The 14,661-nt window shown below is 48.1% G+C and overlaps 1 protein-coding gene across 3 annotated transcripts in view; it reads right to left on the bottom strand.

Moving 5' to 3' along the window:
• Nucleotides 1-719: 719 nt before the first annotated feature.
• Nucleotides 720-14,661, bottom strand: part of WWOX (WW domain containing oxidoreductase) — a 995,315-nt gene continuing 981,373 nt past the window's right edge. For 2 of the 3 annotated variants that reach the window (XM_032614393.1, XM_032614397.1), the window contains one exon: nt 720-1,799. In XM_032614393.1, the coding sequence (XP_032470284.1) occupies nt 1,611-1,799 (189 nt within the window). In that variant the 3' untranslated portion in view covers nt 720-1,610. The remainder of the gene's footprint in view (nt 1,800-14,661) is intronic. The other variant, XM_032614394.1, reaches the window with a different exon arrangement.

Here is a 14,661-nt window from a genome sequence, read left to right as displayed (position 1 = left end):
AGGCGCTGTGACGGTAAGGATTTTGTGAAGGGCAAATATAGCCAGCTGGGAGGACGTAGCCAGGCTGTGGACCACTGGAAAGCACTGGTGTTAGACTGACCCCGGAGCCAGAGGCCCAGAAATTCATGACGTTGTCTGGGCTGAAGCTGCCACTGTCGAGAGGAGGAACAGTGGCACACACCCCCTGCCCCCACCTTCCTGGTATTTCAGCAAAAGCTTTCTCTCCACCTTGCCAAAGTGGCCTTTCTTACATCCCTGCAGGAATGGCCTGGAAACCACAGAGTAAGTGATAACAGGATGAGTGGGGAAGAGCCTCCAAACCACCCCCCTATTCTCCTAAGTAGGGATGGTTTCTAATCACCAAGGACTTGGTAGTTACAGGGGGAACAAACCATCGAGGGACTGAAATGATCCACGATCCATGATAACAAAACCTCTTAAGGTGAAATTAAGTGATAGTCATTTTTCTTTTTCTCTCTCTCTTCAACAGAAAATATGATGCTGGCATGCTAATTGCGTGAGACACCTCGGCCCGCAGACAGCCACAAAGCACAAAAACAAAACAAAACTCAGAGAAGAAACGAGAATGGTGTTTTTTCTGGCGTCTACAAGAAGCGCTTTATTTTTCCTCTAGATTGCTTTTCTAAAAAAACAAAACAAGACAAAAAACAAAACTGAAACAAACATTTAAAGGAACAAGACAAGAAAACTTCAGGTGATACTATTCAAGCATGTTCTTTTATTAAGCGTAGGATGAGAGGAACAAGAGGACACTGAAGCAGGGTGCTGAACACTGAGGGGCTGTGCACCTCAGCGATGGCGTTGTTTCCCAAAACTGTGAGTGAAGGATGGAGGGAACAGCTTTTTATGCCCCATCCCCAAAATATCCTGTAATGGCGCAGGACTTCCTTTCCTGCCTGTCAAGGTATCTAGGGAATTGATTTACAAAATGTGTCTGTTACAGTCGCTAAAGAATCTTTTGCATAGCTTTGGCCGGGGAGTTGGTGGACCAGTACTTGGCGACCCAGTAATTGTGACTATCCCACCCACTTCTTCTAAGTGTCACCTCCGTCCCGGCTGGAACAAGGTTCAGAGGGTCCTCTCTCCAGTAGTTGCCAAGGCCACTCCGACTTGAGCAGGCTGAAGTTATCTCCTGGATCAGCGCAGCGAAGAAAAGACACTGGCCTTTTTTCTTCCCTAAATAAGAAAAAGGCAGCTCCTGGCTACAGTGTGGCCATGGAGGCTGCGCCTGGGGCGGGGGAGTGGGGCACCAGGCTGTCCTACACCGTGAGACGAAGAGCCTACCGAGCAACTAAGCTTCACTTTCAAACAAACGGGCCATCACCGGGGGAGCAGAGGGACCCAGGCCTGACCCAGCCCCAGAAAAGACGTATTGTCCCTTTACCCCCAGAATTCCCCGCTTCCCACGGGTACCTAACAAACATTTTTCGCACATTGTGACGACTCTTATATCCTTGACTCTAGCGGATCTGGGTCGGAGGGACATGGAAAGCCCTGGCATGATAAGTTGGAAGGGGTCCGGCGTTGGCAGTTACGTCCGAGCACTCACGCATGGTGGGCACGTGCGCCGATCCTTGCCGAGCGCCCACTTAGCCGGATGGGCTGCCAAGTCCTTCCTGGATCAGCCTCTCGCTGAGCGCCCACAGGGCCCGGGCCGTGTCTTCGCTCTGGGCTTCCGTCGAGGGCATGCAGCGGCAGCAGCTGTTGAAGTACATCCCTCCCAGACCCTCCAGTTCTGGAGCGGCAGCACAGAAGACTGTGGTGGCGGCTCCTTGTTGCTGGAAAGCAAAGAACAAAGACCACGGAACGTTATTTTTTTAAGAAAAGAGGTGATGGGAAGATTTTCTTCTAACTGGGAAAGAGCAAGAGTCTCTCCCTGCCTGGTTCAGATGCATCTGGATCTCAGCACGGCCGAGCGTACCGAACTCAAAGCACGTGACTGTTTGTTAAAGGTACGATGGGACCATCCAGGGAAAACGAGTTCATAAACTCCGCTCGTAAAGCCAGCGTGACTTTTTACACCTCATATAGGAAAAGGCTTTGAAAACAGACTACACGTCTATCAGTTAATCACATCAGGTGTCTCTTCTGAGCAACGAGAAGAGGATGGGATCCTTTTGAACACGCGAGAACAAGTTCATCCAACTCCCTCACTTCTCAACGCATGTCATTTGACACCGAGAAGTTTCTGGAAACTTCTCTCTGAACTAAAGCAACCACGCTAATCATGGCCCATCAGGTAGCAAACCAAGCGGGACTGGTGCCAGATTTTTCCTTATTCGTTGCCCATGGGGCTGCTAGAGGAAGGGGTTTGTGATGCTGTGTTAAAATGTTTGAGACACACGTATACACACATTCCCCACCATCACACATGCCTCATGCAGACACAAGACACGTTGGTGAATTTATCCTTATCCGGAAACCTTTTTAGAAGTGTCCTATTCAGCCCCTACTTGCAATGGGACAGGTGGCTTGGGGGGGGGGGGGGACCCATGTCCCTCCCAGCCCCCTTCAAAATGCAAGTTGTAATGGAGTGCAATTGATCACTTCCGGTGACCTTTTGAGTAGCAATTGGCGCTGGTGGCTAGGGACGTGGGTGCCGATGGGGCACCCTATCATCCGGGCTGACAGAATACTGTCAGGGGATGCTGGAGAGAGGGCAAGAAATCACTTTGCTTTTGCAAAAGCCATAACTTAAGAATAATCGGCTGGTGTGCTGTAGGGGGAACACCGTCGGCACGGCTCTCATTTGAAACCAATACGGTTTATCCCGGCGTCTCGTGATCAGTTACGTGCGTCACAGCCCTTGCTGCATCAACTTAATTACAGTTGACAGAGAAGGGGGTGGGAGGCAGGGGAGAATGGAGAAAGATAACGGGGGGGGGGGGGGGGGGTGGTAAGGTCAAACATTAGGAAAACGTTAAGGACGTCTAACTGCAGGAAATGAGTTTCCATCCCCACCCAAAGCTTACTCTTTTTCTCCCCCTACAGGGTTTAACCTGTGCCCAAGCAGCGTGCTTAATGGAGAGCATCCCCTCCACCCCCCCCATAGGGTTTGGTTTGCATTCACCGTGGTTGTTTCGTACAACCCTCGGGAGCCGAGGTCATTCTGAGAATCAAGGTCTCAAGGTATTATGATTGTAGGGAAGTTCTATAAAGTAGACTTGGGGTTTTTTGTTGCAGGGGGGCGGGGGGACGTTTATTGCATCTGTCTGGAAACCATGTGGTCAAATACATTGAAGTGACATGCTTGTGCAGAGGAGGGTGGCGTGGCATGGGAATGGGATGCCTGAGTTCTGATAACAACGGGCTGCTTGACTGGACAAGGCCCTTTGGTCCAAAAATTGAACCCCTGGCGTGACTTCTCTTTAACGAACTAGTAATCGGTGTGTGATTTCCCCAGCCCTGTCACCCATGCCCACCCCCCCAAACAGCCAATTGTTTATTTTCTTGGGTTCACCTGTTTCTTTTCCAATCAATTTGTGTGGCTCAGGTCTAATGGACATGAGCCCATGTCATCCAAATTTCCTTTCACTGAATTATTATTCCTAATAACCCTTTAGCTTAGCACATTTATCTAACGAAGTTCCGGTGGCTTATCTGACGCCCCTGCGTCCCATGTGGGGAAAAAAAGGCAAGCAAAGCACCTCTCTAAAGACAAATGGAAGAGTAGAGATGCTCATCTCGCCAACCCAAGCAAATATCATCTTGGCTTCGATTCTTAGCACATGTCAGGTGGAGATGGTGTTTTTGAATAATTTTCTGGATATCTGTTTTCGATTTCCATTTTACTTCGCAACTGCCCAAACCACCAAAGAGTGGTCAGGGCCCTTGGCATCAGCTCTCAAGCGGTGGGAGAAGCCAGTCAGCTGATCCCTAAATCCAGGCTCCCTCAACCCCCACCCAGAGCGGTTATAGTGTGAGCATCCATACATCACAACAAACTGGCCTCTCACAGCTCCACCAACTCCTGAGAAAAGATCAAAGTTGGCCACTTGGGAAAGCAACAAACTGAATTCTTCCGAACCCAGTGTAATCTTTTGCCCCTCTGACATTCTAAAATGAAACCACGCCACATTCTCTTGCATTGTTGGAATGGTATTTTTTGCAGAGGAATTCTGCGCTTACGTTGATTCAGAATCGAGTTGATGAGGGAGCCGGGGGGGCATGCATTTTCCCTCCACGGAATGTGAAGGCAATTGGAATCGACCCTCATTTCATGTAAACCGCCACTTGGCTACCGTGCTGACAACCGTCAAGTTGAGTAAAGCCCAATCTTTTATCAAGAGCTGGCTTTGATTCCTTTGCCCCCAGGCTCAGGGCAATACACAATTTAAATCTCATCGCCAGCAGTGCTGACTCTGTAGAAGAACACATACAGCAGGGCACCTGAAAGCAAAGACCACCTCTTCCGCTCTGAAGATCAACTGTGCACATTTGGCAAAGAGAGAGACTGGACGGTGAAGTAGTGACTGACAGCATCTTTCTTTTCGTCCCAAGCCCCGCGACCCTTTCCGCTTCTCAGGGAATGCTCTTTTCAGCTGCACCCATGGCAGCCTCTGAGTGACATCTTTATATGATCAGATGGGATGACGGTTTAATAACGAGTTCTAATTTGGGGCTCATCAGCTTTTCGGCCTATCACCAGAGTGAGACGGAGCCACATTAGGAAATCTCATTAGTAAATAAGCTGGTTCTGCTGATACAAGAGAAAACATTTTTAAACTGATTGATAGAAGAAAAATTTTTAAAGAGCACTTTCATCGCCATCAAATGACTTTCGTGCCACCTCTGGGGGTGGCGGGGGGGGGCATCAGTCCGTAATCCAGAAAAAAATGAAAGAGCCCTATCAAGGAAATGATGTTACCAACTCTGATATAAAATATCTGCCCTGCTGGTTGGCACCGCTGCTTACTGATCGGTCGTGATACGATAACAGCCATATCTTGACATATATAAACACTAGCAGGAGCTGTGGGTTCCCCTCAGTGATTTTTTAAGAACAAATTCATGGGAAGCCTGGAGGTTGCATGCCGTTGCTGATCTGGGGAACCGGGGTGGCGACTCTGTCCCGTAGCAGCGGCGGTGAGTTAGGGTGTGTGTGGATCGCACGGGGCTGAGGATTTCTGGGAAGCCCAGTAGAATCTTTAATCACGCCTGAATGCCTTTTCTGATTTAGTCAAACATTTGTGAGCTGCCAAAGGAGAACTACGCCCTCAATCTTTATAGCGTCTGTACAATTACCCAGGATTCTCGTTTGGGATTAAGAGCATCTGGGTAATAAGGGGGGTTCATCGTTCTCTTTCAGAAATCGTTTGTTGGACGAGCGGCACAGTCTTCAACTACAGAAAGGTGGGAGTTAGAAAGCAGTTACTGTTCATTTATGGGGCCCTGAGGTCTAAATCATCCATCCTTCCAAAGCCCTTGGTTGGGACGAAACGGTGACGTAGCCACGTTTCATCAACATTTACTTGCTAACCACTGGCCCTCAACGCGCAGCTGTCCACACGGACTCCAAATGGATATTCACTCTTGGCAAGAGAAAGGTACAGGGGTTTCTGATCAACAATCTAGGCTTAAGGAAAAATCCACCCACGTTACTATTTGTAATGCATTGGTAGGTACTCTAATGTAACCTACGTTTTAACAAGGACACATGTTACACAATTACGTTTAGTTTTCAGGTTTCTCTACTTTTAAAATGCATGCTGCTTTAAAAAAGAAAGGATAAATTCCCGTCTTAAAATACATTTGACTCTGAGACAGACACATAAAAAAGGAGACACACTACCATGGGATATCTGTATATTCAATGATTTTGAGAATAGCAGATGTTCTAAGATTGCTTTCCTACAGACACATCGGCATCAGGACACGGCACAGCACATGCTGAGTGAATCATCTATGCAGAAAGTGGAGCTGAGAAAGGGGGGGCGGCACAGAACCTACACTGGACTTGGAACCCCAAGGGCGGGGAAGGAGAACGGCCCTTCCGGAAGCGGGCAGTGACGACTGTGCTGAATTCCCGGGACAAAGAAGTTTGCAGGTGTCACAGGAAGAGAAGACAGGTGCCTCTTCGAACCCTCAAAGCCTTTCCCTGTTACTCATCTGGGGTCTGTGAGGCAAAGGAAACAATTTCCAAATGCAGAACTGATGCAACGCCCCGGTGAGTACAGCAGAATCATTTACCCCGGAGCCTTGGTGGAGATGGGGCAGTGAATGCAGGTGCCATAGGTGGGACAGATGGCCGCCCTCTCAGTCTCTTCATGTCTCCAAATAACCCTCCCCAAAGAGAGTTTTCAGCTACCCTACTGGAAACGGTGCGACGCGGTGTCTCAGGGTTCATCTCCTGAGACTGAGGTGCTTGAGCAGAGCTGTTCCTCAGCAATAGGACGGTTTAAATCTGATTTGAGAGAAAAAAACAAAGCAAGCTGCTCCAAAAGGTTATGTGTTCCCTACTCACCATCTGAGAACGATATTTTTTTTTTTTTTTTGCGGTACGAGGGCCTCTCACTGTCGTGGCCTTCTCCCGTCGCGGAGCACAGGCTCCGGACGCGCAGGCTCAGCGGCCACGGCTCACGGGCCAGCCGCTCCGCGGCACGCGGATCTTCCCGGACCGGGGCACGAACCCGTGTCCCCCTGCATCGGCAGGCGGACTCTCAACCACTGCGCCGCCAGGGAAGCCCGATCTTTTAAGCGACAGGTGAGCCACATATTCTGTTTGTATGTTAGCTGGCAGAGCGATGCAGCTATATGCGGGCGTGAGGCTCAAGGGCCTCCCTGCTGGTGTGACCACAACCGACCCCTGGCCCTCCTGCCTGGGTGTGGGATGAGTGCAAATCAATTAACATACGAACTTCCGCCAAAATGATGTGAGACGGGAGACGACAGAGAACGTGCCTGGAAAGGACCCTTTTCCTCCACACTGTCGACCTTTTCTAGTGAGTCGCTGCATACGGGGCTGTTCAAGTGGTAACGATGGCCAGCATCTGCTGGGAGCTAGCCATTCTCTGGCACTGTGCAGAAAGCTTCGTAAGCACCGTATTCTAACCCGCACACAGCTCTACCAGCCAGGAGCAATCATCATCCCCATCTACAGGGAAGCCTACTTAGCACCAGAGCTCAAAGCAGCTCGTCCAAAGCCACACAGATCATCCCACAGATTGACCCTCCGGAATCCATGCACCGATGCGGTACCAAACCTCCTTCCCAAGCTCGCGACACAAATTTGCAGGCTGCCCGTTCCCTGTGTCTCCCGTTTGGCTGAAGCTACCTTAGGAGGAGTCCTCTTTCCCTTCTCAGCCAGGCCACATCTGGCCGAAAGTTAAATGGATGGGCTGTACGTTTAATTTTTAAAAAACGGGCTGTCATGTGCTCACCTGAGAAATGCTGGGAGGAGAGTTTCCCATTGTTGATTTAGGCAGGGAACTAAATGGAAATTATATCCATTAGGATTAACAAAAACAAAAGTGAAGACCCAGCGCCACCTCGAAAGATCCAATGGCAAGTGACCCTTAACAAAACCATCATCACCTGATTCAAAATGCCACCTCCAGGTGCCAGATGTGACCAGCTGTGAACCTACTACTCTTGGACGATCGACTTGTTTTCAGAGCGTGAACGGAACCGCATCAAAACCAGCGAAACCCCGAGCAATCTCCGTCTTATAACTTCACACACGTGTACAATGACTATGGTCTTTTGGAGGATAGCATCTGACATGTTACAGCAGGTTTGCAGAGGAAAATGATCCACCTCCCTCTCCTGCCCTCCCCCAGTTAATTCCTAAGAAGTAAGTGATTCCTATCAAGGCGCCAAACAACCAAGGCGCCAAACAACCAAGGCGCCAAACAATAGAGGCTTAGGTACCTGCAACAACTTCTTGTAGATATCGTAATATAACTTTCTTCATAGCCCTCGGGAGTTTTGCTAACTCACAGGCTGTTCTTAGCATTTATTACAGAAGGGAAATCCACTCAGTTTCCCAAGCAGAAAAAGTGAAGAGGGTCGGGAAAGCGGGTATTCGTTTCTAACTGAGGAGGCTGGAAAAGTCTTCGAGAGTGTTCTGGAGAATCCATTTAGATTACATGCAGATCTTATCGCCTGACGTAAGAGAATGTGTACCTACCACCTACCTCCTGCCTCAGGGAAAGAGTTTCTTTGCTAAAGAGAATCCCAAATCTGGAAAGCCTCAGAGGTTCCTTTTCAGCTGACTGTCCCGTGGCAGGTAAAGGAGTACCATTCCCTGGGTGACCCTGGGACACAGGGCTCGATGGCACTTGCTCTGAAGGAGAGCTAAGCCATGGGCTATGCCAGCGCGTCACCATCATCAGTGCAGTGGGTCCTGGCACAGGGCACAGCCCCACAAAGTAGACGGCAGTTTGAGTGCCAGGTGTTTGAGGGGCACACGTGGGACAGCTTTCACATAGCAGATGTGCACACACATCTATCTTCGTTGGGGGAGAATCACGATGACATGGAGGCTTTCTTATTTGCAGTTGAGGCGCCCCAAATATCATGCCCCCAAATCCACATCAGGCTACAAAGACCATGCTAGTCTCCTTGACAAAAGCCATGAATCTCTAGCAAGACCATTAAGCAGTTTTAAGAGACTGACTTGAAGACCAGGGCAGAATGAGTTGGAAAGTCGGGAGGACGGTGGCTGTGATGCTCTTGAGCAATCTTTGCAGGAACAAGCCCAGGGACCAGGAGGTTCAGGATGGAAAGCTGGAAAGGACTTTTAAAGGCAGAAGAGCAGATTTGTCTTTGCTGGCCTGAGGTTTGGGGGAGGGGTGGGCAGACACTCCCTACCGTCCAAAGAGGTCCAGAGCCATGTTTGTTCCGGACAGCAAGGCTCCAGGGGATTTTTGCTTATGCTCATCGGCAGCATTTCAGGGCAGCGTGGCCCTGGGAGGTTTTCAGGACTGTGTTTTCAATTGGCTGACCTGTTCTGAACTTTTCCCTTGACATGAATGCGGCCCTTTTCACACCCCCTTTGTGATCCAGAATTCTTGCCGTAAACGTGGCAGGGGTTCCGTGACAGACTGATGGCTGGTCTCAAAAGAGTGAAGGTGGAACATTTAGCATGATTGATTTCATCGTCCTGAGACCTGCTGTTATTTCTAGACGTGCTCTGGTGGAGTGGGGGGGTCCTCCAAAGGAGGGAAGGAGGAAAAAGGAATGATGCCTGTTCTACCCTCCTTTGGTACCAAAGAAAGATGTTCTAGAACTGATTGGGCTGGAGAGACGCTCTCACTAAAAATAAGAGAGGACGTTGTTACACCTGTAACAACATCTCTGTTAGATCCATGAAAGCATTCCCTGGGCATTCTGCGCTGATGCTGCCTGGGGTGCCCACATTGCTCTTCAAGTAGGGAGTTGCCTTGCTGGGCTGGAAAACTGCACTGGGGTATCCACTCTTCCACGGGTTACTTTGCAATGGCTCAGCAGAAGGATCTTAGAAACGTGCCACCAAAATAAGCATCATCCTTCCACCTGGGACAAATCCGATGGCCCATGCCTGAAATATTCCAACCCGGCCACCTGGACACTAGTGCCGAAGGACTATTGAGCGTCCCTAAGAGCTCAAAGAAGGCATTTAGCTTGTGTTAATTTGAAACGTTTTTACTTCTTTAACCTTGGTTCTAGCTAGCTCTGTATACTGTATATAAATGTAGGCCTCTGTATTTGCCATGTATACTGAAATAAACCTTTAAAGTTATCGCCAGGCAGAATGAATGGGTTCAGTTCTAATAAAATGGCGCAAAGCGTATCTTCACAGTACAAGTGAAACAGACAGCTTCCCCCCTTCCCTTCTTCTGCACAGAATCGCACCACCGAGTGGGCCTGCCACGCTGGCTCTCATAGAAAACCTTAGAGCTGACCATTTTTGTGAGCGGGCGAACCCCAAACAAACAAACAAGCTGTTTGTTGCCATTGTTAAGGCTGACGGTTCCTTTACACCTAGGACACAGAGAGAGCCTACGACCTAGTACCGAAAAGGCATTGGTGATGGGGGGATAAAACCCACAGGGTCTTCTCTGATGAGGCCACATGGCCTCGTGGTAAGATATTCACGAACTCTTAACTCTTCCAGCAGCGAATTAAGAGAACGGAGTCTGCAACGATCAGATCTCACAGGCAGGCCGCCCTCCGCCCTCCGCGTCCAGCCACACTGTTTCAAGTCAAGCACGTCTGCGTTAGGTTTGTGCCTTTTCATAGAGGGCTCCCTGCGACGGATCATTTCTCAGGCTCAAAGACGCTGGCCTTGTTGATATTTCATTTAGAACATACTGCGGAGAGCGTATGTAAATTTATATTACTTCCATAATTAACGGGGAGACCTTAGGCACTACCTTTGCACAGACAGACCTCGTCACAGTGGTCGACGGGTAGAGGAGAAACAGTAGGTATTTCATTCACCAGCAGCGTGTCGCCAGTTAGTGGGAAATGATCACGTATGCTGTGGCTTTAATTGCCAGGGGTAAATAATTCTGCCTCGGTGCAAGGGAACATTTTAAAGCACTTGGTGCAAATAGACTAGAAACAAAACACACACACACACACACACACACACACACACACACAAAATTACCTTAGCATAGAAGGTTACAAAGGTATGTCTTTCTTTTTTTAAAATTGCATTCTATCGTGCAAATATGCATGTGCTGAGTACTCATCACCTGCTGTATTTTAGGAAATACAATTAGGCCGCCTTTCTCTTCTCCTGTGTAGACTGTAAATACCTGTAGATCTTTCTCTTGCTTCCTTCTGTAAATATATGTAAATACTAACAAGCTCTGCATGCTAATATTCTAGGCAATTTCAGGTACTTTTATAATCTGAAGGCATGTACTTGAAGTGGTTTGTTAAAAGGAAAAAAAAAAAAAAAAAAACCCCACCTCTCTCAAACTCTTGAAAGCTGAATAGAAATTAAAGATTTCTTCCTAGACTGTTGTGGTTTCCTTTGTTTGCCTTCTCCTCTCTCAACAGGGTCCCCCACTTAGGCTCCCTCACTTACTGCCAGGAAAGAGGCACCTGGGCATCCACCGGACCCAGGAACAGTGGCTCAACTATGTGGTTTGGGTTTTTACACACTTTCCTTTGGTTTCTCTAAACGACTTCTAGAATCTTCAGGGAGGCGTCTTTGGGTTTTTCTATTGAAAGAATTGGGAGTAAAAATACTAATTCACATCTGTTGTTCCCCTACTACGTACCAAGCACAGGGCTCGAGGCTTGACGTCCCCACAACCCTAAGAAAGGACCCTGTCAGTCATTCCCGTTGCAAAGATGCAGAAACAGTCACAGCAAGATGAACACATGCCTAAAGTGACAAAACCATTAAATGCCTCTCAAACGCCAATTCTTTCCTGTATGCCAAGGATGACTGACGAAATACTTTAGGCTCTGTAGGCCCTGTGGTCTCTGTCACAACTACTCAGACCTGCCACTGTTGTTCTGAAAACAGCCACAGACAACACATACCCCAGTGAACATGGCTGTGTTCCAATAAAACTTTATTTACAAACACCTCTTCCCTACACCCAAAGCTCAGTCCCTCTTCAACAGACCATTGCCCTTTCCCTTTCGAATACGTTTATGTGTTTGATGGGGAACTCATTTGATCACCTGAAAAGTCTCCATCTCTTCCTTGTATGTAGCAACACTATTTGCAGAAGCCGTGAAGTATTAGGGGAGCAAAAATGAAGACACCCCCGCCCCCCCCCCCCCCCCCGAGCTTATAAATCAAACTCTTCCTCAGACAGATCTCACTGCCAGGTTTCAATTTAGTTATCTTTCTTTTTCATAAATGGGGATGGAGGGAAAAAGTATGAAAGACTAAGGTAAAAAGAAAGAAATCAAGCGACACTCACTCTTCAATGAGGGGAAGGGGGCCATTACCTCAGGTATCTATGGAAACCAAGCTGCACGTAAACTCTTTAATGGTTGGAAAACAGCGTTGGCTTTTGAAGGTGTTTTTCCCAAGTATGATGCTTCGGTGTAAATGCGTTAATTGACAGTTTCCTTCGGGACTTTTTTATTGAAGTTTCCAAACTAAATTTCATGGCACAAGGAACTCTCTGGGGCCCTTGAAGAATGCTGCAAAGTTAGGGCTTTAGAAAACTGAGCCAGCCCTGGCATCCCGTACAAATCCAAGCCGGTTCCCCTGCAGAGCGAGTGAAGCAGCAGCCCTCACTGCCCGTAGTTCTCCCTTTTTAAAAGGCCCCCTGCAGCCACCTGGGGATGGGAGAGAGCCTCTCTAACCTCATCTGAACAAGAATCAGTATCATCCCTTGAGTGAGTCGTGAAGAGAAATGAGGATAAGCAGTGGGGAGGAGACGGAAGCTCTGGGTATTTTTGCAGATCGGGTGGCGGTGTGGGATGGTGTGTAAAAAAAAAGCCCAGGAGCCGAAGTCTGAGATACATGAATTCGAGTCCCGACTTGGCCACCTGGCAGCTCTGTGACAAGGCACTGAGCCTCGGTCTCTCCATCTATGAAATGGACATCGTAACAGCCCCTTCACCGGGCTCTTGGGAAGATGGCTGTAACGTCTGGAGATTTCCTGAGTACACCATAGATAGTACTTCCATCCTGGCTACAGGTCCGTTTGTTAACAATTTGAAGGAGGAAGCATACAGATCAAAATGGCTCATCTGTCCTTCATCCGAGGGACTTAAAAGTAGGGGGGGTGGACATTCCTACCTTCTGAGCAAGAAATTCAAGAGGCGGTCACTTTTCTCAACAATCTTTACCCCAGCATCTCTGGGTACCAGCCTAGCCATGGATTCCACTGGTCTTTCTGCTCCCCCGGCCGCAGCAGCCAGAACCAAGTTCACATCCATGAAACCGGGGCACTGACATCTCAACGACAGCCACAGTCGTATTAAGTACTGTAAAATTCCAGACCCTGCCCCCTGCCCTGGCCCTTTATACATATCTACTCTAAATCTCCCAACATCCCTGGGAAATGATTCCTAGAAAAGGGGATGGACAGAATGAGAAGGGAGCAGGTGCAGTAGTTGTTTTTTTTAAGTGCAGTATTCCTTAAAAAACTAAAAACAGAGTTGCCATATAATCCAGCAATCCCACTCCTGGGCATATATCTGGAGAAAACCATCATTCAAAAAGATACAAGCACCCCAATGTTCAAAAAGATACAAGCACCCCAATGTTCACTGCAGCACTATTCACAACAGCCAGGACATGGAAACAGCCTAAATGTCCATCGACAGACGAATGGATAAAGAAGATGTGGTACATGTATACAACGGAATACTACTCAGCCATGAAAAAGAATGAAATGATGCCATTTGCAGCAACATGGATGCAACTAGAGATTATCATACTAAGTGAAGTAAGACAGAGAAAGCCAAATACCACGTGCTATCATTTATATGTGGCATCTAAAAAAAATGATACAAACTTATCCACAAAACAGAAACAGACTCACAGAGTTCAGAAACAAACTTACAGTCACCAAAGGGGAAATGTGAGGGGAAGGGGTAAATTAGGAGTTCGGGATTAACAGATACGTATCCCTATATCTAAAATCGATAACCAACAAGGACCTTCTATATAGCACAGGGAACTCTACTCAATGTTCTGTAATAACCTATATGGGAAAAGATTCTGAAAAAATGTTTCTATGACTATGTATAACTGAATCAGTTCGCTGTACACCTGAAACTAACACAACATTGTGAATCAACTATTCTCCAATATAAAATAAAAATGCGATTTTAAAGAAGTGCAGTAAAAATGTAGAATCTAGGTGTTGGGTAGATGGGTGGTTGCCCCATTATTCTTTCAAATTTTCGATTTGAAAACTTTTGTAATAAAATGTTAGAAAAATACACGGGTCCATCCCTGTGGGGTATTAGCCCCATTTTACAGAGGAGCAGACTGAGGCACGGAAGTGGTCTGGACTGGCCTAATGTCCTCCACCTGGTAAGTGGTGACATCCTCTTTGAAATCCATGCCCAGCTGGCTCCAGTGCTGCTTCTATGATGGGCCCCTATGCATCTCTGTTGTACCTTGTAGGGTCAATTAACCCTGTCTCTCTTATACCACTGGTTGGATTTTTGCCTCAAAGCATGAAAACTGGTTTTCTCACACTCTTCCCACCAGGCAGGCAGATCTTGGGGCCTTCAACTCAGAGCCCAGAAGTCAGTTAGCTCAACAGCAAAAGCGACCCGTGTATGAATGGATGTAAATTGTATCCATTCACCTGGTGGCTATTTAATTTGGCATTTGATTCTAATGCAGCTCCTGAAGACGTAGGGTTATTCTCACTCACTGAAAACGTGCCACCAGGTTCAGAAATACTGATGCCCCCCCCCCCCCCCCCCCCCGCCCCCAGCACGCTGACACTGCCTGTGATTTGGACGCAAAACTCAGAGAGAGGGGGACGGGCAGGCTGCGTGGGAGACATGCGCAGTGAAAATCAACCAGCTGCCTGTGCTTGGATGCGGTCACAGGCAAGAGGCGAGGGCTGCTGGCGTCTGGGCTGCAGGAGATGGTTGGATGGGAAACTCTCTGGCCTGACCTGTCTTCCAGCTCAGACTCCCCGCTTCTAGCTGTGGCAAGTTCCACATTCTGAATTGTAGCAGCTAAAAGACAACTTCTGCCCAATCCCGACG

The sequence above is a fragment of the Phocoena sinus genome, chromosome 19 (genome assembly GCF_008692025.1).
Source record: "Phocoena sinus isolate mPhoSin1 chromosome 19, mPhoSin1.pri, whole genome shotgun sequence".
NCBI lineage: Eukaryota > Metazoa > Chordata > Mammalia > Artiodactyla > Phocoenidae > Phocoena > Phocoena sinus.
The sequence above is the reverse complement of the archived record's forward strand: the minus strand, read 5'-3'. Positions and strand labels throughout refer to the sequence as shown.